The sequence below is a fragment of the Balaenoptera ricei genome, chromosome 4, assembly GCF_028023285.1.
Source record: "Balaenoptera ricei isolate mBalRic1 chromosome 4, mBalRic1.hap2, whole genome shotgun sequence".
NCBI lineage: Eukaryota > Metazoa > Chordata > Mammalia > Artiodactyla > Balaenopteridae > Balaenoptera > Balaenoptera ricei.
This window is the reverse complement of record NC_082642.1, coordinates 7338940-7363217: the sequence shown is the minus strand read 5'-3', so window position 1 is coordinate 7363217 and position 24278 is coordinate 7338940. Positions and strand designations below refer to the sequence as shown.

General features: G+C 43.7%; 1 protein-coding gene across 2 annotated transcripts in view; it reads right to left on the bottom strand.

The window, feature by feature from the left end:
- Positions 1–1391: 1391 nt before the first annotated feature.
- The window catches only part of CLRN1 (clarin 1), a 38718-nt gene continuing 15831 nt past the window's right edge, over positions 1392–24278 (bottom strand). The window contains exons 2-5 of one of the 2 annotated variants that reach the window (XM_059921864.1): positions 16425–16604; positions 15027–15050; positions 13944–13961; positions 1392–1657 (exon numbers count right to left, since the gene is read on the bottom strand). In XM_059921864.1, the coding sequence (XP_059777847.1) occupies positions 1392–1657; positions 13944–13961; positions 15027–15050; positions 16425–16604 (488 nt within the window). The remainder of the gene's footprint in view (positions 1658–13943; positions 13962–15026; positions 15051–16424; positions 16605–24278) is intronic. The other variant, XM_059921865.1, reaches the window with a different exon arrangement.

Here is a 24278-nt window from a genome sequence, read left to right as displayed (position 1 = left end):
GGAGGTGTTTTCTAAAGAAGAAAGCTTCGTGTTGGAAGTTTTTCAAAACTCTGAGAAGAGAGATAGGGATGCAATGGGACTCTGGGGACTTCCAGGATCTCAGGCCAGTTACCCTTGGTGGTGAAGGTCCTGTGCTTTCCTGCCCACTCCTAGAGGAGCAGACGGGACCCCGAGATGCTCCTGTGTTTAACTGTTTCATGAAGACCTCCAGAACTAGGCTCCACTAGCCCGTTACTGAAATAAGCATCCTCTTCATCACTAGACTGACTTGTAGCCTTCTAGAAATTCTCCAGATATATTTCCTGCATGAAGGTAGAGAGACTAACATCTGGAAACAAAGGGAGTGTCCTGATGTCAGCCTGTGGGCTGCAGGTCACCATCAGAGCAAGTTCTTTCTCAGGTATACAGACAGTTGTTCTTTTCTGGTAAATTGTTCCAAAAGAGAAAAAAGTATTTTTTAAAACGAGCACTTTCAAAACCTCTTGTATGGCGGCTGGGTACCGAGCAGCTGTGGTGAGGGGCCTGGCGGTGTGTTCTCTGTCATCCTCTGCCTCTTCCTGAGCGCTTTCTCGAGGGCGGCAGGTGGACGATAGAGGAACGGTCAGTTCCAGGCTCACTTGTGGCCTTTGGTCAGCGGCAGATCAATTTCATGGGTAATTCAGGAAAAAAAATTGACTTGAGTCATGCTTTTGTGACAGACCAAAACCCAAGATGACAGTGATATCGCTGTAATCCCAGAATGTAATATAATTTCATAATTGGGAATTAGTGCTTGAAAACACTAAAAAGTTAGAAGCAACAGCCCCGGTGAGTCATTTTGCATCAAGTTTACTAGGAAGAATCATTTTTCACAATTCCTCAGTGGTCCCAGCAATTACGTCTGTTGAAAGTACTGTGTTTCTTCTTTTTTCCTATTAGAGGTTTATACATTTTGACCAACAGGCATGGATAGTAAGACTGTGCTTTAAATGACTTAAAAAAAGTGCATTGATATACTTTATCAATGCTCATTTAATGCATTATCATTTTAGGAAAATGATTCCAGCTCTGTTATCTGGTACCTGTGGCAACAAACGTGTAGATACATCAGAAATAGTATTTATTTGTATTAAAATATATTCCCCATGCCTTCCAATTCCTCCCTGATGGAGCAGGCATTTTGCACTCTGGTGTGAATATGAAGTAACAATTTGTCCATTCTAGTCAACTGTCTTAACTACCCAGGGGAAGCAATTTCCCACCAGGTTAAACAACCTTCCAAAGCCTTCTTTCTGTTCCCCTTACTTCCTGGCCTGTATCCTTAGTACATAGTTTGTAAACATTATCACAGAGGGTTTGGTACTTTAATTCGTGCATCTAAAAGGTTGGACAAAATTAACCATGTTTGCCCTTCAGTACATTAGATCTGCAGCTACATTAGTTGTCTCTGTGTCTTTAGATTTTGCAAAAGGGAACTGAAATCCAGCAAATCGTATTAGAAGCCCATTCAAAAAGTGAACAAAAAAGCAAATGAAAACCACCCAGAATGAAGTGGTGTATTTTTCACTTTGCGTCTTGTAGGCATAAGTCCCTTCTTTATAATTTGCAATTTTTTCTGAGAGGTGGTGGATTTTCACTTCAGAGGCAAACAATATCATGACAAGACAGCCGCAGGAGCCTGCAAGAGAAAGAACAAACAGCATGATGGGACAAATATTTCCTGATTATAAGGGACAGGGAAGAGGGTTTATGTGCAAACTAAAGAAAGCCTTTTCCCATCATCCTCATTTGCATTCTTCTGCAAAAACATATTTCAAATTTGTAATCACGAGCCTGGTTCTCCAACCGATGGCTGGTAGTGCCTGGGTTATGGCTCTGCATGAGAAGACTTTTGGGGTGGTGTGGGTAGAATCAAGCCGATCTTACAAAGACTGGGAGACGTTCCACTTTGCGTGAGGAGAAGGCTGAATTTCTGGGTACCTTAAAAGCACAGTGGTGGAATCAGGCTATAAAGCAGCCACTGCTATGGTGTGGCTTCAAAAGAACAATTTCTCTGTACTTCACAGGTCATGCAGAAGAAATGGCAGTCATCCAGCCCCCTTGTGAAAGGGCTGAGGGTTTCCTTCAGAAGGCTTACATGGTTCCTCCCCCTCCTCGGGCTCCCACCTGGCCACAGCTGCCCAGACGTGTCCCTGAGCAAAGGCAGCCATGGATAAGGTGTCGAGGTGGAGAGTATCTGTTTTCCTTGTTTGTAATAGAACTCAGGATTTTTACCTGGGCACGTGGCTGACTTGAATGAGGGCTACATTGGTTGAGGGGGGCTGGGATGTAGGGGCCAGAAAGTTTCCTTGAAGTTTGCGGTATTAGGGGCCTGCACTTTCTTTCCCCTGTCCTCCTTCCTGTAGCTGAAATATGGATGCAATGGCTGGAGCACCAGCAGACGTTTTAGACAAGGTGGCCTTAGAAATGGAAGCCATATATTATGGAAAAACAGGAAAGGAGGAATTTTGGATATCAGACACCGGGAGCCACCAGTGTCTTCAATGGACTTTAACCTCTAGATTTTTGTGTGAGAGAATAATAAACATGTATTTTTTTAAACCCATTATTATTTTATTTATTTATTTATTTATTTATTTATTTATTTATTTATGGCTGTGTTGGGTCTCCGTTGCTGCGCGCGGGCTTTCTCTAATTGCGGCAAGCAGGAGCTACTCTTCGTTGTGGTGCACAGGCTTCTCATTGTGGTGGCTTCTCTTGTTGCGGAGCACAGGCTCCAGGCGCACGGGCTTCAGTAGTTGTGGCACGTGGGCTCAGTAGTTGTGGCTTGCGGGCTCTAGACCTCAGGCTCAGTAGTTGTGGCATGCGGGCTTAGTTGCTCTGCGGCATGTGGGATCTTCCTGGGCCAGGGCTCGAACCCGTGTCCCTTGCATTGGCAGGCAGATTCTTAACCACTGCGCCACCAGGGAAGCCCTATTATTATTATTATTATTACTTTCCCCTTATTTATCACTCATTGGTAGCCTAATCTAACCTTAAGTGGTGTGGCTGTGGCCTGGATGAGATCTCTGCAGGACAGGAGCACATCATATTGAGTGCTGCCTGGAAACTCTAATAGGCCCTCTCCCGTGAGGATGGAGAATGAGAGCCCCCCAGATGGATGGATGGCACAGGGGGCAGCAGCAGGTGGCAAGAGGGGCAGAGTCAGGGGCACCGAGGAGAGCCAGGGCTCCCAGGGCTCCCACAGCTACATCTGCATCCTGGGCGACCACAGTGGGGCGCTAGTTAACAGGAAACTTGCTGAGATGGTTTTCAGGCTTTGGTCAAACCAATTTGGGTTCAAACCCTGATTCTGCCAGTAGCTATGTGCAAGTAGTCAATTTTAACCTCCAAGTCTCCACTTCCTTGTCTATAAAATGTGGACAGTAAAGATGATTCAAGATTAACACTTGGTATTAGAATAGGCACATAGAAGTGCTCACTAATTGGTAGCTGTTCCTCTGGTTTTTATGTATTTTTTCATCTTGCAAGTCTTTACCATCATCCCTTACTTCGTTCCTCCACATGCTCTCCCATTAGGTTTATGACTCCTTGAGGAGGGGTAAGTGCTTTTGCCTTCAATTACAGTTAACTCAAATGCCCTGGGAGCACCAACATAGTGGCTTAAGTTCCCATTCATTAATTCACTCATTCATTTATTCCATTAGACTTTTTACGGGCCAAGCATGGGAATAGTGGTGGAGATCTCAACATTAAAGAAAATGCAGATGGTTTCTGCTCTAACAGAGAGTATAATCGGGCAGGGAACTCAGATAAAACAGTTATAAACCAATTGCAGTGGGTGTCATAGTAAGGGGGGTGCAGGTGGCTATTACTGAGAAGGTGGGCAGCACCCTAGAAGGTCCTTTGGAAGTAGCTGTAGGAAAAATTAGCAAAGGGAGGTTGGGCTGTGTGGGGAGAACGCTCCAGACATGAGGTGCTACCATGCAAATGATGTTCCCATTCCTTTTCCAAAGGCTGGGTTTGGGTCGGTAAGATGGGGGTGGGGTTGGGTTGGGGGTGAGGAGGAAAGGTGAAATTCCATTTCTTCTGTGAGAATTTCACCTGGGAGCGGCTCCCGCCAGCTTGAGCCTCACCATCATACATCCCCAAGTAATTAAGTGATATAATTTTCTTGAAACTTCACTTCCCACCAGCCTTGGAGAATATTCCTTTGTAAAAATTGTCAGCCTATTTTTGTATTCTGAGCTTAAAACCAGAGCTCTCCCCTGGCAATACTGTATTATTCCTTTATTGTTAGATCCAACAAAGAGGCTGCGATGCTGTTTTCTCTTTATCTTTTATTTGAAAATTGTGGAGAAAATGCCATTGCTTTTACCATAAGAACCTTCTTTGTGTGAGGAGATGGTGAATTTCAGACAGAAGCGAAACACTGTATTTCCCTGGTGCTTGAAAGGAAAATTCAAGCTCGGTTTCCTTTTTCAAGTTGTTAAATATTTTAAAGGTACTGCTTTGTTAAGGAGAAAGCATCACACTGAGACTGCATTTCAAATTCTTAAAGTAAAAGTTGCTTGGGTATCTAAGACCAATAGCCCTTTGCTGGAGCTAATACTTCAAGCATGCAAGCTCCCCAAACACGATGTAGTCGTTAAGAGGATGGTCTGAGATTCTGCTCTGGAATCTGGGGTTGTCCATGAGGTCGACTTGGTCATTTCAGAGTCAGAGCATGGAAACCCAGCCTGAGTCTCTGCCAACCCCTCAGCGATGCTAGGACACACAGAGGGAAACAACTCAGTGTGAATTTAGGATATTTTTGCCTCTCTCTGTCTCTGGCTCTAAAGGAAATGTGGGACCACCAATACCTATTTATGGCTTATGGACCAAAAGATACCCAGGAAGAGTCTCTGTTTGTGGCCTGGCCGCTGGGGACATGAAGAGAGGTGTGTAAGGGATGTGAGTGGTGGTGGGAACAGGGCTCAACACGTTTTCCTGTCTGGACCTTAGATTCCAGCAAGGGGGCTCCTGCTATGGGTCCCACATTTAGAGGGTCCTGCTTTCTCTCCTGTTGACACCCCTCCCCATGGGGTGAGGAATGCTTGATGTCAGTGGGATGGGGCCATCTGGAGTCCCTGACCACATGCCAGATGGTACCCCTGGGACCCAGGAATTTCCTCCGCAAACAGCCCTGAGCATATTTCCTGGGCTGGCACGAGCATACTTCCTGGGCTGGCACGAGCATCTTCCCTGGGTCCATTTACTCAGGGGTGGATTTTGTGGCTTCTGCTGTACAGGCCTGAGGGTGGCCAAGGAACAGCTGTTTGGGGGGCATGGTCAGAGCTCGGATACGTGGTGGAGTGTTCACACACATATGCTCGAGGCCCTTTACAGTGTGGATGGAACCAGCCACGGGAAGAGAGACGAATAGACAGGGCTCGGCCCTCCTCTCATCACCACATCAGGTGCAGAATTCCCAGGGCTCAAGAAGTCTAAATTTGAATCTGGCCTCCAGGTCCTTATAGAGAGACGTGTGTCAAGGGCGAAGGATAAACATGTTTCACTGAATAGTTTATTAGCTTATAACTTTTAAATGTTGAGACACGTGGTATGTGGGCTTTCATTCGTGCTCTTGCCCAAGGGTTAGGATCAGGCCTGCCCGCTTCCTCCCCGTTACCCTTGTCCCCCAAGAGCCCAAACTCAGCTGGGGCCATTTGGACAGATTTCCCCCTTGTCCGTCTACCTGACCAACACTGCTCCAGCTCACAAGAAAGGTTAAAGTACACCAAATTTAGGAAAACCCGACAAGCCTTGCTCAAGCCAGAATTTGGAATATAACCAGGCATACGAGGTTTTGCTCCGGCTGTCTTACTCAAAGACGAGCCATTTTCCTTTCATGTGTTTGATTTCCCCACCATCTGGCTGGTACCGTAGTGGGGTTTGTTTTTTTTTTTCCTTCTCCTTTTAATGACTTTGATTACTGAGTTAATTTCTGACTGAATAGGATAGCTGAGTTATAGGGCTGTCACACCATGAATTACCAGTCAATTAACAAACATGTGTCATGTACTAGACACTACACACTCAGGGCTCTCCTCTGGCAGCTGAGACTACAGAATCGGTCTCCTCTCGCCTCCAGTCCCTTACAATATAGGGAATGAGGGTCACAGCCAACAAGAAAGCTGCTTCTTTATCCCTCAGTGACCCCTGAGAGTGACTATACTTTATGGGTGGGAATATCCTGCCAGGGTCCATGGGAGTCTAGGGTACCATGGGTTTCCGTAGAAATGTGTCCTCAAAGGTGAAAAAAACCTCTGAAACTTTCTCCTATTATCACTAAGGTTGCATTTGGGGAATAGTAAATTAGAATTTCTATTCCATTTAAAGTAATGGCCAAGATTTCCAGAAAGCTAACATGTCATCTTTAAACTCTCTTAGAGATGTTGAGGGGAAGCAGGATTTGCCACTCCCAAATATACCACGTCAACAGATTGATTATTTTGAATTAAAGTTACTTAAGAAACAACTAGTGCAAGAAGGACACTCTGACCTTCCTCCGTCTCCCTGAAATCAGGAAATAAATTTCCCACGTGAAGCGTACCCTCCCTGCACCTGGAGGGTAGAAGGCATCCTTATCACCAGAGATAGGGAATTCAGGGCCGAGATGGCTGTATAAAAAAAACCTTGCTACTTCTTCATTAATTTACTACCCCAAGCCCAAACTACTTTGGTCAATTTTTCACAAATTTATTGTTTCTTTGTCTGAAAGGTATAAACGCGGCCTGCTTGGGTCAGTTCTTTGAGTCTCATATTTTATGAGCTCCTGTATGTATGAAACTAAATTTGTTCTTCTCCTGTTAACCTGTCTTATGTCAGTTTAATTATGAGGCAGCCAAAGAACCTGGAAGGGAAGAGTGAAAACTTTTTCCCCTACAATGACAACTGTCAGAGGCATCCCATTTCCCCTACAGAATGATAAGTTGAAAATGTCCTTCTTTAAGGAGTCTTGAGAGATGATACATGGGGTTGAAAAAGCCACAACTTTTCAGGTGTAAGTGCTAATTTTCTGTGAAATTATGTAATCTCACTAGGAAGTCAGTTATTATTGGTGAGGTCTCCAGCAATGGTTTCTTCCCCAAATGGAAGCTGCTCCAGTTCCAAACTGTTTTAGAGACCAATGGCTACCATCTAGACTAGTAAAGCAAGCTAATACCTAAGAGTAGATTTTGAGGTCATAATGGAGAGCAATTTGGTCATGTATTTCCAAAGAGCAGGTGTGGAGGAAGTTATAACACCAGTTGGGTTCAGCTTTTCCCCCTCTTCTGTGATATAATGTCTTCTGTAATGGAGAGTTGAAGAGCCCATATCTAACTTAAGTTTTACAAATGTCATGTTAGTGAGAAGAGTGATTCATGCAAAGATCTTTTTCTCATTTGAATTGATTTTCAGAAAAGGAGATTGTCATTTGTTACTAGAAAATACGTAGAGCTGCTTCTGTTTTATTCATTTACCAACAACTACTTACTGGATGCTGACTGAGCTATTCTGGGCACTGGGGATACAGCACTGAATAAAGCAGACAAAAATCCCTGTCTTCATGGAGCTCTCAGTGGTAGAGAGAGTGGAGAGAGAGGCTATAACAAAATAAGTAATTCCATTCTGTAGTTTATCAGAGTGTGATGTGTACTAAGGAGAATAAAATAAAGCAGGGAAGAGGGATGGCCTGGGGAGGCCTCAGAGAGAAGATGACACTTTAGTGCCTCTTGAAGAAGTCAGGGGGTGAGAAGGTAGGTATTTGAGGGGAAGAGCATTTCAAGCTGAGGGAACAGCGAGTACAAAGGGAACCAGGGGATTTGAGCAGAGAGAAGAAGAGAACCAGGCAGAGGGGAGTAAGTGGTGAGGTATGTGTGCGGGTTTCTAGGGTGGGCACAGCAAGTGCTGCTTTGGTGGTCGTAGCAAGGACTTGGGTTGTGACTCTAAATGAAAGAGAGGGGAGACACTTGTGCATGTTCTGAACAGGACAGGAGTCTCTTTGCAGTTGTGATGGGACAAGATTGAACATCTCCTTGCACCAGATCATGCACGGCCGGGCCCTGTGCAAAGTGAGCTAAACAGTCCTTCTGTTGCGTCCTTGCCGTGAATGAGCTGAATGCAATCCCGTCACTATGGTTCTGCCCCTTCAGATGCTGCCCTGTATCTCAAAACAAAATTCCTTGTCCGTTGACCGTCACGGGCTGGCTAATATTACTTCTCTTCCTTCTGTGGCCTCCTTCCAAAGCTTATGCTGAGAAACTAGTCTTTTTGGTGCTGACTTTTGCTGCCACCGATCCTCTCCCTCCTCAGGCTCTGTGGCTTTAATGCCCAGGTGTCCCTGGGTCTTTCTCAGACTCTGAGCAAGAGCTCCTCCATAAGTACTGAAGCGGAACTAAGCTGCAGATGGTTTTTCACTAACAGTTGCAGAATAATATGCCCTAGACTTATTACAGAGGCCAGGATATTATTAATACTGAAACTGATATATAACGTAAGCATCCTTCTATTTCTGTACTGCTATTTGTTTTCCTGTCTTCATGTTTTACATATGACTGAGCTTATTTATGTTCCATGCCACGGCTGTAATTTTCGTAATTAATTATGTCCATATTAGGAGTATCCCCTTTTTAAAGAAAGGCAGTTATTTTCTTTGTTTGCCTTGCTTGGTGTAACTCAAACATGATGCTACATGTAAGAGAAAGCATAATAAATACACTTTGCAATAAGACCACATTTCGGTGGTTTTCATCACCTCTAAAAGGCCTGAACCAATACATTTCATAGCATCCTCAGGGAATATTCACTGAACTGTCTAGGCTGTTCCACTAAGGATCCATGGCAAGTCTTCCACGTAACCTGCTCTCTTACATGCATATGTGGGTTACACTCTCTATCATCAATTGGGGACCTTCTCCAGTGGAATGTATAAAAGGCATATATCACGGCTTCCCTGGTGGCACAGTGGTTAAGAATCCGCCTGTCAATGCAGGGGACACGGGTTCAAGCCCTGGTCCGGGAAGATCCCACATGCCAGGGAGCAACTAAGCCTGTGAGCCACAACTACTGAGCCTGCGCTCTAGAGCCCTCAAGCCACAACTACTGAGCCCGTGTGCCACAACTACTGAAGCCTGCACGCCTAGAGCCGGTGCTCTGCAACAAGAGAAGCCACTACAATGAGAAGCCCGTGCATCGCAACGAAGAGTAGCCCCCGCTCACCACAACTAGAGAAAGCCCGTGCACAGCAACGAAGACCCAACACAGCCAGCCAAAAATAAAAATAAAATAAATAAATTTATTTTTTAAAAAGGCATATATCAGTGCTCCAGTGTGAAACTATGGGTCTAGTTGCTGCTATACTCAGCTCCTTCTATTTGGGCTCCTGGTCTCTCTCTACCTCCTTATTTTGAGTGCCTCTCTCTCTCCTACTGTGTTATAAACCTTGAGGAAAGTGTTTTTCACCGTTTTCCCCATTCTGTCTTCCCCTGCCACCCTTCCTTGACTCTCGCAGGTGGCCTCCCTTCCACATACTTCATTGTTGATCTGTACTCTTTTTTTTAAAAAAACTTTTAATTGGAGTAGAGTTGATTTACAATGTCATGTTAGTGTCTGGTGTACAGCAAAATGATTCAGTTATTTATATATATATATATATATATGTGTATGTATATATATTCTTTTTCATATTCTTTTCCATTCTGGTTTATTATAGGATACTGACCATGGTTCCCTGTGCTCTACAGTAGGCCTTGCTGTTTATCTGTTTTATATCTAGTTGTCAGTATCTGCTAATCCCAGACTCCTAACTTATCCCTCTCCCACCCCCTTCCCCCTTTCGTCACCATAAGTTTGTTTTCTATTGTTGGCCTGTACTCTTGAAACGTCCCCCTCTTGTAGCCTCTGGGACACCACGTCTCCCGATTTTCCTTCTTCCTCTCCAGACACACCCAGTCAGTGCCCTTTGCTGCCTGCTTCTCAGCCCCAAAATTAACTGATGGCGTTATTCAGGGATTGGTCCTAGGCCAGTTTTTCTCTATCTACACTCTCTTCTTAGATGATCTCATCCATTTTCATTGCTTTGAATGATATCTATATCCTGACAACTCTTAAATTTACGTTTTTTGTCTAGACCTCTTCTCTGAGCTCCAGACTCATATATCTGACTGTCTACTTGACATATCCTCTTGAACATCTCATAGGATCTCAAACTTGACATGCCCTAAATGGAACACTTGATTTCTAATGCTAAGCTCCTCTCCCCACTTCTTTTTTGTCCTAAACTCTAAGCCTGTTCCTCCCCTGTCTTATTCAGCTTGATTAATGCCACCACTGTCTACTAACTGCTTAAGCTACCTACAAAACATTTCGGATCTATTTTCAAAATGTTTTTAGAATACATTCATCTCTCTCCATCTCCAATGCAATAGCCTAGTCTTTCACCAGACAGTTCTTAAAAGGGAAATCAGTTGGACTTCCCTGGTGGTGCAGTGGTTAAGAATCCGCCTGCCAATGCAGGGGACATGGGTTTGAGCCCTGGTCTGGGAAGATCCCACATGCCAGGGAGCAACGAAGCCCATGCGCCACAACTACTGAGCCCGCGCTCTGGAGCCCGAGAGCTACAACTACTGAGCCCACATGTCACAACTACTGAAGCCCACACACCTAGAGCCCGTGCTCCACAACAAGAGAAGCCACAGCAATGAGAAGCCCGTGCACCGCAACGAAGAGTAGACCCCGCTCGCTGCAACTAGAGAAAGCCCATGCACAGCAACGAAGACCCAATGCAGCCAAAAATAAAATAAATAAATTTATAAAAAATTAAAAGGTAAATCAGCTATCAGACAGCTTCTTAAGGACTTTCAAAAGTGTCTCATTGCAATTAGAATCCATTCTGAATGACTTACCGTGGTTTTTGAGGTCTGACGTTAACTGACGTCAACTGATCTCTCTAATTTTTTTTTTTTTGCCCATTTTCCCCTCACTGCCTGTTCTCTAGCCACATGGGCCTCCTTTCAGTGCCTACAACAAGCTGGCCTCTTTCCCTAGCATCCTCATGTGTGTTTTTTCCTCTCCTTGGGAAGTTCTCTGAGGATCCTTAGCTCTTTTGTATCTTTAGAACTCAGCTACCTGGAGTAGCCTTTGCCAACCGCTGTATCAAGACCCGATCCTCCCTTCCCTTCATTCTCTATCATGACAGCCTGTTCATCAGCCTTACTGTGATCTTTAATTCCCTATGTAAACTTCTGTTGACTCTCCCACTAGATTTTAGGCTCCACGAAGGCAGGACTGTGTGCCTGATGGGTTGTGGTAACACCAGTACCTCTCATAATGGCTGCTACGTAGTGGCACTCAGTCAGCGTTTGTTGAATAAATGAAATGAGTGCACCTGTATCAGTGGTTCTTGACACTGGTCACACATTAGAATTACCTACGAAAACTTAAAAAAAAAAAAAAAAGACCAGTGCCCAGGCTCCACCCCCAGAGACTCCAATCTGTGATGTGGGACCCAGCATCAGTATTTTTGGAACTTACTTCTGGTGATTCTAATGCACGGTCTGGGAAGAGAATCACTGTCCAAGATGAACCATGGGAGATCATTAAGATATTACTAAAATCCTAACTCAGGGAAAGACTTCTCAGGCCTGGGTTATGATTGACAAGATGAGAAAGAACAAATTAACTGACTTGGGTGGGTTTCATGGAACAATAACAGTGGGAAGACAAGTTACACGAAGAAAGCTGAGGAATGTGAGCCAGACTGAAAGCCATGAGAAGTGGAAGGCACCTTTCTGGTCCAGGAGGGCAACAGGATATTGGGCCACAAGGACAAGCAGGCTGTGGTGACTGAAACGGTTGCTGACCTCATCCAGAGGCTGGCGCCCTTTCCTTTTCTCCCCCTGAGGTCTGGCTTGCAGGGCATCAGGGGACACAAGGAGATGCCCACAGCATTGTTACTCTAGGCAGCAGGCAATGCCCCAGACAGACAAGCAGGAAGAGCTCTTTTCCCTTCTCTTCCCCGCAAGGAGGATGCCAAGCCTGGGGGTCCCATCCGGCAGGGAGGTAGACAGCTGAAGAAAGAGCCCTGGCGTGACATCAGCACAAGGAAAGGTGGCATCTTGGGGGACCCAGGGTTGAGTAGGAGGAGAAGAAGAAAAGGGAGGAAGGAGTTTTTCTCTGCTGGCTATGAGGGAGGCCGCCAGGGTAGAGAAACAGGGGGGAAAACTCAGCAGAAGAGAGCTGCCCCAGGGGAAGGAGGTCCCTAGTGAAGTGTGACTCCCACGGGCATTAAGGGACCCCACCCCCCCCAGTACAGGCTCTGGCCTCTGAGTGTGTGATTCATTGGCTCACATTTCGAGTGTTTGTGATAAGGGCCGTGAAATCCCCATCTTCCCACGAGTGGGGTTTAAAGCTGAGGTCTCTGTGAATATTACAACTTTAGATAAACTTTTCCAAGCCTCCAGGGGCTTACGGGTACTATATGTAGATCAAAGGGAATGAAGTAGTTAGTCTGTGATTCAAGAGTGACTTGTTACCTCTAGAGGTCACAAACTGTCGGTCCATCTGACCTTCAAACATGTTTCGTTGTCAGGCACAGTTTTTAAAAAATTGTTGAAAATTCTGGTTTTTAAAAATAAGAATTTTTTTTAAATTGTTGAAAATTCTGGTTTTTTAAAATAAGAATTTTATCTGTTTTAAAAAAAACAGATAATCTGGAAACACTAGGCCTTTATCCTCCGTAACACGCAGATCTGGAGCTGGCTCCTCCTTTCCTTTCTCCCTCTCTCTTCCTTCCCTCATCCACAAACCTTTATTGAGCACCTGCTTTTGCAACAAGTTCAAGGATAAATACAATACAGTGTAAGCCCAGGGCCTGTGTTCCCGCATATATTTCTGTGCTCAGGTTTTCTTTGCGTTAGACTTGGCCGAAAGCCGAGATAAGATCTGGGACTCGGATTAAAGTCTGCATTCTCTGAGTCATCCTGCTTTTCAAATACCGTTAGTTTGGTCGTCCGTTAGAACTGTCAAATAATTTGTCTTCCAAATGGGCTGTTCTCAGTTTCATTCAGAAGCCGGAGTGTGAGATGGCTGTGCCACTTAATAAGCTGTTGTGTCTTGGCATCAAACCAGCTCTTCTTTTCTGTGCTTTGTGATGCTGGGTGCAGGCTCCCCCCCAACTCTGGTTCTGCCTTGTCACCTGCCCCAGTTCTACCAATAGGGAGGATACCAGGGCAGGGGAGGAAGGTCTGGCTGGCCTTGCCACGGGGTAGCACTTCTCTGGGCCTCCGCTGAGGAGTTCCCAAGCCCTTTCCACATTCCCAGAGCTGCCTGCTGGTGTCACATGACGGTGCCACTTCCTCAGAGGTCTGAGACCCAGTGCCCCGAGGCCTCTCCTCAAGTCTCTAGGTTCTGGTAACACTAAACACTTCCCTGCGTTCTCTAGCCCTAGGGCTGGCCACTGCTTTGTGACATTGCCATCTCTGAGTTACCTCAGCGTCTCCTTTTTTTTCAGTCCTCCAACATCTATTTAATCAGCTCCCTATAGCCCTGGTTCTCAAACCTGAACTTGCATCAGAATCACCTGGAGGGCTTGATAAAACACAGATGGCTGGGCCCTACTCGAGGGTTTCTGATGCAGGAGGTCTGGGGTGAAGCTGGAGAATTTGCTTTTCTATCAAGATCCCAGGTGATGCAGATGCCGCTGGTCTGGGGACTCCACTTGAAGAACCACTGTTGAACATTGTATTCCCTCTGTTAAAATTGTGTGTATCCTGTTGTCTAGCTGGTCCCTGGTTGATTCAAGGGCCTTCACTAAAACAGCACACCACCCAGATCCTTCAGTTTGGTTTGCTGTTGTGGGTGGGGTGAAGTAATCCCAATACCCACTTCTAAGCTGACCTTCCCTTGAGATTGAACCACTGCCTCTGCCTGTCTGTGTGCACCCTGTACTTGGGTTCTTGCTCCTCTGCCCTGATCGCAAAGCTCTTGGCCTTTCTTTACATTACTCTGTCCCATCTCTCTGGATCTTGTCCCACCGCCTCTGCAGGTCTACTCTGCTAATTCCATCCCATTCGCATTCCGATTCCTCTAACCCGTGCTGTTTAAGTGACCGGCTTAACATCTCCTTCTGGGCTTGCTTTCGCAAGTCAGTGAATAGGTATTGAATCGTTTACTGTGTGCAGAGGCCCATGCTGGATGCTTTCGCTAGAGATCCAAAGATGAGAAGGACTTAGACACTGCCGTCGTAGGGTAATCATTTCTGCACAATTGAAACTGTATTATTTGCTTGTGAAAAATATGGAGAACATATTAGCAGAACCCCCGCTAGAGAGAGAACTATTTTGGTTGGGTAAATAATTTGAAGAGCAAGATGTAGATGGCATAAGACCCCAAGAGGTTGAGACAGGCTGAGACCTGGGACCCTTTTACCAGAGTGCTTGCACCTGGACAAATGTCTCCTCGAGCGAAAGAATACAAAGAAACTACAAGGGACTAAAAACCACTGCATGCATGTGCACGTGGGGCAAATTATGATACAAAAAGGCCAAAGCACAACTGCCACTTGCTGCGGGGAGCAAAAGCGGGGTACTGCGCAGGATCCCTGCACACAGCACCACCAAGGGGGTGAGCAGACCACCTGTCACCCCTCCAGCCTGACCCACCGATCTGCTCCCACCCTCACCGCATTTAAAGAACCAGCTCCCCCCACCTCAGCGAGCAAGCTAGGGCACCTGTTACTTGGTCTTACTCCCTTGTGCTGCAGCACAAGTCCCAGTAAAGCCTTGCCTGAATTCCGCATTTTACCAATTTCTATTGATTAAGGAGCCCAAGAACCCAGGTTGGTAACAAAGGGTGCTCAAGTGATCATGAATAGAGGCTCATATACTGCTTTCTAAGGGAGCACCCGTTAACTACAAGGTTTTGTTTGCTAGAGAGGGAGCTATGCGAGTTTGTGGCTGGAGTTGAATTGTGCAGGGAGAAGGGAGTGGTGTCAAGAGAGGGAAGGGGCCTGGTGGCCTGGGGGCTGGGGGCTGGCAGCCAAAGAGCAGCTGCAGAGAAGGAAGGAGTCTGATATTGATCTTCAATACACTGTTTGCTGGTGTGAGTTGTATTCTCTCTCATCTCTCCATGAAATCACTAATACAATTACTTGCTTCCTGGGGATATGACAAAGCATTGAGTCTTTTTTGCAAGTTTGGAGTGGGGTGAAATCAGAGACCTCCCACTGAAGGATGGTGCATATGAGTTATGTAGACACTTTTGATTTTCTCATCTCTTTCTCTTTTTTGTAAATATATCCTAAGCACCCTGTGGCACTGACTAGGTTTCATATTATTTCCCATCAGCCCTAGTTATTGAGTAGGACGTGTTTATTAATGAACTAATTTTGGGGTTTAGAGTTTTCTCCTTGCCCAGATACACCTACTTAGGCTACACAAAGACCCTATAGGCCTGAATATGGCAACTCATGTGTGGGTGGAACACCGGCTCTTTACTCTTTTTTGATGGCTTTTATTTATTCTTCTGATTATGAATAAATAAATGCACATTCCTGAATGTTTGGAAATAGTAAAAAGTATGAGAAAAAATGAAAATCACCCATAATTTTACTGCTCAGAGATAACTACTACCAACAGAATACACTCTCTTTCTCTCTATATATATATGTGTGTGTATATATATATATATATATATACATATATATATATATTTATGTATATATATGGAGGCTATATATATGGAGAGTCTATATACAATATATGTATATATTCTCTATATTTATATATAAAATCAAATTAGGTTCATATTTATAAAATCTTTTTCTTTTTATAGTAATCTTTTATTTATTTATTTTTATATTTATTTTTGGCTGTGTTGGGTCTTCGTTTCTGTGCGAGGGCTTTCTCTAGTTGCGGCAAGCGGGGGCCACTCTTCATCGCGGTGCGCGGGCCTCTCACTGTCGCGGCCTTTCTTGTTGTGGAGCACAGGCTCCAGATGCGCAGGCTCAGTAGTTGTGGCTCACGGGCCTAGTTGCCTCGCAGCATGTGGGATCTTCCCAGACCAGGGCTCGAACCCGTGTCCCCTGCATTAGCAGGCAGATTCTCAACCACTGCGCCACCAGGGAAGCCCTATAAAATCTTATATGTGGCTTTTTTCACTTAACTTTTTGATACAAGCATCTGTCCTTTTGATTACATCTTCTTCAAAAATATAATTCAATGCCATCTAGTCAAATAGATCACCATAATGAATTTACTGAATTCCCTATTGCTGAATAATTATAGTCATCTCCACTTTTTGCTCTCATAGATAGTGCCACAGTGAACATCCACGTATATGTACTGTCACTTTACATTTGGGTAGCTCTGTCTTTTGCGCATTGAAAAGCCCATTTGTCTTCAGAGATAGAATTCTGTACTCACCCGAAATGAAGCTCAAGAGATACAACCCCAGTGGACCATGCAGAGTTTCAAAGGGCTTGCCGAAAGCATTGTACATGAAGAAGGCTGTCCCCACCAGGGTTAAAACGATAAGGATCGTGGAGAAAAGAATGACATTGACGTGGATACTCACTGGGATGGCTTTGAGCAAATCTGGGAAAACTGAAGATAAAACAAAGATTAGAAGAAATTTCATCAGCGGTCATCAGCAAGTGTAATTAAAAAAAATTAAATCCCTCTTTTTTTTAACTTCAAAAATCACTAAAATCCTTCTGATGAATACATTCTCACTTACTAATTTACAAGGGATTTACAAAAAGGTTTAAACATGGGTTTATTTTATAGAACTCACCAGTAAAAACTAGCAAAGGGGGAGATTTGAGGGAATTTTTTTGTTGTTGTTGCCCTCAGTCATATGTAATTACTTAAATAAACAAGTGCTGGCTTTATAACCAAAATCTATACATTTTGATGACCAAACTTTTAATGACATTTCTCATTAGTCTTTAAAAAAAAGTCTGTCTTAACTTGTAATGACATTTTCAGAACTGGGGGAGTTCAAACATCAGGAGGTTTCTATATTTCCTTTGCTACAAAAACAAAAATTTTTCTTGTCCACACCAAGATCAAAGAATGGGGTATTTTCAGTCAACTTCAATATTTTGATGTAGCACAAGCTGTGGGAAAATAATTTCTGGTGATACAAGAAATATTTTCCATTTAGAAAACATGCCAAATCTATTTCTAGATTTTGTGTTCAGGGCAAGTTTTTCTTGTTTGCAGAGGAAATGAAATACTTTATAAATGTAGGATTTCTCTTATCTGGTGAGTCATTAGCATGCTCAGCATTAGTGAACCTGGAAAAACCAAACTGGAGAAGTTTAGTTTAGTCCATTTTAGTTTCCCAAACATTATTTATTGAGCACCTACTGTGTGCCAGACATTGTTCTAGGCGCTGGAAATAGAGCCATAAAATAAGATAGACAAGGTCCCTGTTGTCTTATGGAGTTTATAACCTAGTGGGAGTTGATAGACAAATACCAGGTAAACAAATGAATGTGATAGTTTATTGCCAAAGAAGGCCACCATCAATTCCTTTCCTCCTTTTACATACATGTCACTTCTGCTTTAAGAGGTAGAACTTATTCCTCAATCCCCTTGAACCTGGGCTGGCTTATGACTGCTTTGACCATTTGAATATGGCAGCAGAAATACATTGCGCCACTTTCAGGCCTGGCTTATAAGAGGACCAACCATTTCCACTTCTCTCCTCTTGGAGGCTTGAGCTGCCATGCAGGAAGTCCAGTTCTCTGCTGGAAAAGGAGGCCACCTGGAGGAGCACCGGGGCACCAGACAAGGGAGGGAAGAACCTTAGATATCCAGCCCAGAAAAGCCTCCAGATGACTCCAACCCCAGCTGCTGTTTAACTGCAACAGGGAAAGTCCCAATCAAGAACTCTCCAGCTGAACTGGTAAATTTTTGTTTCAAGCCCCAGAGTTTTGAGCGGCTGTTACGCACTGATAACAAGACACTTTCAGATAGTGATAATGCTGTGGAGAAAGAAAACAGGGTGATGGGATTTTGAGTGACTGGATGAGTGGATGGGGGTGGTCAGGAAGGTGACACCTGAGCTGACACCTGAATGTTGAGAAGGAAGTGCCTGTATAAAGATCTGGGGAAGAGCGTTGCAGGGAAGAAGAACACAGCTGAGGCAGCAGTGAGCCAGTGTGGGCCACGGTTTCTGGTGAATGAGGTGGAGGAAGAAGTGGGTTGCTAGGCTGGGGTCAGATTCTTGGCATCTGCTAGATCCTGGTCTGTTGACCCTGGTGGCAGGGGGGGCGGTCTGCCTTTAGGCTAAATTCATTTGGAAGCCACGAAAGAGTTTTAAGTAGGAGAGTGACCTAATCTACTTCATGAGGTGAAAAGATCGCTCTGGCTGCCGAGTAATGAGTACGCGGGGGGAGGGGGGAGGGGGAGAGCAGGGGTGGAAGCCGGGATACTGGGGGTGGGTGTGGGGAGGTGGCGGGTATTTACAGTGATAAGAGATGGAGGCCTGGCCTAAGGTGTAGCAGTAGAGGTGGTGAGAGCTTGTCAGATGTGGAGATGGAAGATAGAACTTGTTGAAAGAAAGAAATCAAGGATAACTCCTAGAGTAACTGAATAAATGTTGATGCTATTGAGACAGATAAGTAGAAGAAGCAGGTTTGGCCAGGGGAGGGGGAAGTGATGCAAGAGTTCTGTTTTAGATATTTTAAGTTTGAGTTGTGTTTGGGATATCCAAGTAGAGACGACAAAGAGGACTTGTCTGGAAGTCCATGGAGAGGGCGGAGGTATTTAAGGAGGTGAAACTAGGGTGAGGAAAGCAAGGTACCTAGGGCAAATAGGGAAATTTAAGGAGACAGTCATGCTCTGGGGCCAAGACTGCCCTTGCACAAGCCCAAGAGTAAATGTCTCCTTAACTTTTATGACCTAGGTGCCTCAGTGGCCCCACTCTGGTTCTGGCGCTCGTATTTAAAGCCAGGGGAATGGCTATCACCTGTGGAGAAGCTGTAGCTAGAGGAGAGAAGGGCCCAGGAGAGAAAGAGAGCTTGTGAGTTAGGAGCAAATCCATGGATTGGACAGCAGGAAGCCAAGGAAAGAAAATGTTTCAAGGAGGAAGTGGTCGGCTGTGCAAATACATGTCCTAAGGCCACAACGCTGTGCTCCTGACCACGTGTCAGAAAGCAACCAGGTGAAGGAGTTGCAACCCAGTTGAAGGGTTCAGAACAAACCCTTCACCACTGCTAGATATAACTAACTACATACGGACATTCATAAAACATGCTTAGCGCTATCAGATAGGGAACATTATCTTCACGGGTACAGACAAGGTCATTTGTGCCCTGCCGGCGCTCACTCAGGGTCCTTGCTCAGAAGTCATGGGCAGGTCATTTGACTACTGAGGTTTACTTGGGCTATATTTCTTTTACCTTCTCATAAGAGAAATGCACACTAAATCTATGAGATACCATTTTCCACAAATCATATTTACAAAGATTAAAACGTTTAGTGATATCCTGTGTGAGCTAAGGTGTAGGGAAATGGAGACCCTTGTGCACTTTTCTTGGGAGTGTAAATTGGTACAGCTTCCTTTGGGGCAGTTGGGTACTACCTATAAAGAATTAAAATGCACATATCCCTTAGCTCAGCAATTTTACTTCCAGGAGTTTAGCCTATGGATATTTTGCATATGAATCCAATAAAATATTACAAGGATATTCATGGCAGCATTTTTTTGGTAAAAACAAAAGGTTGGAAATAACTTATATGTCTATCAGTAGGGCATCCATACAATAGAATTAAGTCAATGATTTCAAACAATGAAGCAAATCTTTAAGAACAGGTATGGAATTATCATCAAAATGCGATGTTAGATGAAAAAAACACATCAAACAGAGAAAAGTGCCTCATTCTATCATTTGGGAAAAAGCCAAAGGAGAATGTATATAATAACAAGTAATTATTTAGGTACTTAACTTATCTGATTTAGTTCTCTCAGCAATGCCTTGAGATAGGTACTTTTATTAGTTCTATTTACCAGAGGAAAAAACTGGGGCTCAGAGGCGATGTGCCCAAGATTTTTACTTAGTAAGTGGCAGAGGACACATTTGAACTCATGTCCTCACTCTTATCCACCAGGCTACAGCCTGGGGACAGGCATGCTTGTCTAGGTAGAGACTATTTCTAGAGGATTACACATGAAACTGGTAACACTGCTTCTGGGGGAGGAGACTGAGGGATATTTCATTATGCACCTTTTAGTACAGTTTGGAAAAAATTTTTTTACCACTCTGCAAGCATTATCTATTCAATAAATACATGAATACTTTACAAAAACAATTAAAAGGATAAATGAAGCCAAAAATTCCCACGACTGTCCTAGATTAAAAGACACTTAGGAGATGTACTAACCAAATGCAATGTATAGGTATTATTTGGGATCTGAACAAAACTTTATGAAAGACATTTTGAGATAACCAAGGAAAATTGAACATGGACTGAGTTTTAGATGATATTACATAACTATTATTGATTTTGTTGGTTATGTTAAAGGTATTGTGATTGCGTTTTGAAAAGTCCTTATCAATTAGAAATTGGATGGATGGATAGATGGATGGATGGATGGATGGATGGGTGGATGGATAGATAAAGATAAAATGAGAAAATGCCTCTGCTTTGTTTGGAAGAGGGTGCAGAGGCACACGGGGTGTGGAAGTGCACAGGTGCTGAGCCTCGGTTGTCAGTGATTGTACTGGCCCACGCTGCCCTGTGCTTTGGGGGCGCAGAGCGAAGCAACTTGTCTATGATCACCAGCCCTCCAGAGATTCCAGCTGCTGAGATAGCTCCATCCATCCAACCTGTTATTCTTACACTTGGTTAGCTGTTGACTTGGTTTTGACTAGCAGTTATCGAAAACCTTGCTTCCTTCCATCTCCCCACTTGTAGAAAGTGTAGCCACCTCTTTGTGTCTGATGGGGCAGCTAGGTGAAGCCCGTCTGAAAATTGAGGTTTGTTACCAAATTGAAACAAAGGCAGAAGAAATTGCACTGATTTGCCTCCTGGAAAGAAAAGCCAGAAGCTAAAATAAATTTCATGTGGAGCCTATTAATTCTTATGAAGTCTCTTAAAATTCCTACTCTTGTGAGAAAGTCACCCAGGAGGGCACTAATCCCTGCATGTTATGCTTACATTTTATCAGGTTTCTTTGTTTGATGAAAATTCCCCGAGTCTGTAATGACCAATCAGAACTCCGATAACAACCCTCCATTTTCCAGCCAACACTAACATGACTTTTCCTTTGCGGAGGATGAGAGCAGACCATTCAAATAAATATTGGGAGGTGTCACTTTAATGATATTGGATATTGTGTATCTAGGAGGTAGATTTGTTCGGTCTTTCCATTCTTTGAGGTGTAGGATTGCACCACAGAGAAAGGATTTGAACATTTTGATCTGTGGAGGGGCTGTCGTTAATCCAGCGTTGCTTCTGGCCTTGAGAAATTACTTGATTAGCTGTTGACAAGGAAAGGGAGTTATTTATGAACACGGGCAGCCGATGCCACGTGAGCAGCACAGGCTTGGTCTGTGGGTTCAGCATTATTCTCTCTTTCTTTCATTCCCTTATCACTGATTTCCTCCATTCTGTCTCTGAGTCCGTGTGTCTAGGTCTCCTTATCCTTCAACCACCCCAAACCCCTAATTACCCTTCTTTTCTCTTTATTATTTCATTACCAGACTTCCTCAAAGAGAAATATGTGAGTAATAATAATATGAATAAAAATAACAGCCACTAAGACGGGAATAAAGACACAGACCTACTAGAGAATGGACTTGAGGATATGGGGAGGGGGTGGGGTGAGATGTGACACGGTAAGAGAGTGTCATGGACATATATACACTACCAAATGTAAAATAGATAGCTAGTGGGAAGCAGCCGCATAGCACAGGGAGATCAGCTCAGTGCTTTGTGACCACCTAGAGGGGTGGGATGGGGAGGGTGGGAGGGAGGGAGATGCAAGATGGAAGAGAAATGGGAACATATTGTATATGTATAACTGATTCACTTTGTTATAAAGCAGAAGCTAACACACTATTGTAAGGCAATTATACTTCAATAAAGATGTTTAAAAAAAAAAAAAAATAACAGCCACTAATTTTATGGCATTTGCTATGTACCATGTGCTTTAGGTGTATTGCATAAATCAACACACTTAATTCTTAACAACAGTATAAGGAAAGTACTATTTTATCCTCAGTGTATAGGTTAAAAAAAAAAGCACAGAGAAGTTGAGTAACTTTTGTAAAGTCACACAGTGGCATTGCTGCCTTGGCTTTTACTTTCTCCCCCTATTGTTAAGACCAAAGTAAAATTAACACAGTAAAAAATTCTCTTTTTAGCATACAGTTCTGTGAGTTTTGACAAATGCTTACGATCATGGGACCACCACCACAATCAAGTTATGGAACTATTCCACATTTCCCAGAATTTCCTGTTCCCCCTTTGTAGTCAACCCGTCCTCCACCCCCAACTCCTATATGTGTGACTTTATAAGAAAGTGCCAAGTGTTTTCCACAGTGGCTGTACCATTTCACCTTCCCACCTGCAATGTATGAGGGTCCCAGTTTTTCTGCATTCTTACTGGCACTTGGCAGGTTTTTAAAAATTGCAGTCATTTAATAGAAGTGTAGTTTATCTTGTAGCTTTAATTTGCATTTGCCAAATGACTAATGATGTTGAGCATCCTTTTGTGAGTTTACTTGCCTTCCATATATCTTTTTTGTTGAAGTGTCTGTTCATATCTTTTGTGCATTTTTTATTGAGTTATTTATTACTATTATTATTGAGTTTTGAGAATTGTTTATGCATGCTGGATACAAGCCCTTTATCAGATAAGTAATTCGCAAATATTTTCTCTGAGTTTGTGACTTGTCTTTTCATTCTCTTATCAGTGTCTTTTGAAGAGCAGTCCTTATTTTTATGAATTCCAGTTTATGAGTTTTTTCTTTTAGGTATCATGTTTAGAGGTCAAATCTAAGAAGTCTTTCCCAAATGCAAGGTCCCAAATAATTTCCTGTATGTTTTTCTTCTAGACATTGTTTGGCTTTAGGTTTACATTTAAGTCTATGATCCATTTTGAGTTATTTTTTGTATATGGCCAAGGTTAAATTTTTTTTTTGCATATGAATATCCAATTGTTTCAGTACTTAAAAAGCTGACCATAGACTTAACATATGATCCAGCAGTCCCACTCCTTAAAATATGACCCAGCAATCCCACTCCTAGATAATTGCCTAATAGCATTAAAAACATATGTCCACACACAAATCTGTATGTAAATGTTTACAGTGGCTTTATTCATATTTGCTAAAAACTGAAACACATCTTAAATATTCATCAACTGGTGAATGGACAAACAAGCTGTGACCTGTCCATAAAACAAAATACTACTTAGCAATACAAAGGAACAGACTGTTGGTGCACACAGTAGGATGGGTGTACTGAAATGCATTATGCTAACTGAAAGTAAGTGAATTCAAAAGGCTGTGTATTGTATGATTCCATATATGTGACATTCTGGAAAAAGCGAAATGATAAGGACAGAAAACAGATCAGTGGTTGCCCAGGGTTGGAGGGTAGGGGAGGATATTGACCACAAAGGGGCACAAGGGAAATTTGGAGGGTAATGGAAGTGTTCTATATCTTGATTGCAGTGGTATTTACATCCTCTATGCATCAGTCAAAATTCATAGACCTGCACACCTAAAAAGGACGAGGTGTATTATATGTAGTTATACCTCTATAAGCCTCACTGAAAACAGAAAACAGCAGGAGGAACAAGGTCTAGAATGAGCAGGGTCCTCCAGACGTGAGTGATAGCCTCAGCAAAGGTGACCATTTGGCATGGAGGAAGGAAGAGCTTAGTTAGCGAGAAGAAAAGGATCACTGGGCCAAGAGTCAGGCGCCCAGGTTCTGGTCCACTATGGGACCCTGAGCAAGTTAACTGGTCCCTCTTTCTCTCTGTAAAATGAGAGTTTTCCATGGGGCAGCCTGGGAAATGACCGGGCGTTTGAAATTTGGCAAAGGAAGTTCATGTTTCAGCTTCTTTTCTAACTCTCTGAACTCCCTAAACCTTGATTTCCTTATCCGAAAAATAAGACTAGTCCCACCTTTCTCTCACATCTGTGAGGATTCAATGACATCAGCGTATGGAGAACCCAGCTCATGGTAGGTGTTCAGTAGAGGTCTGCTGTGGTGTGCCCCTAAGGCCAATTCCACCACACTCCACCCCTTCCCACT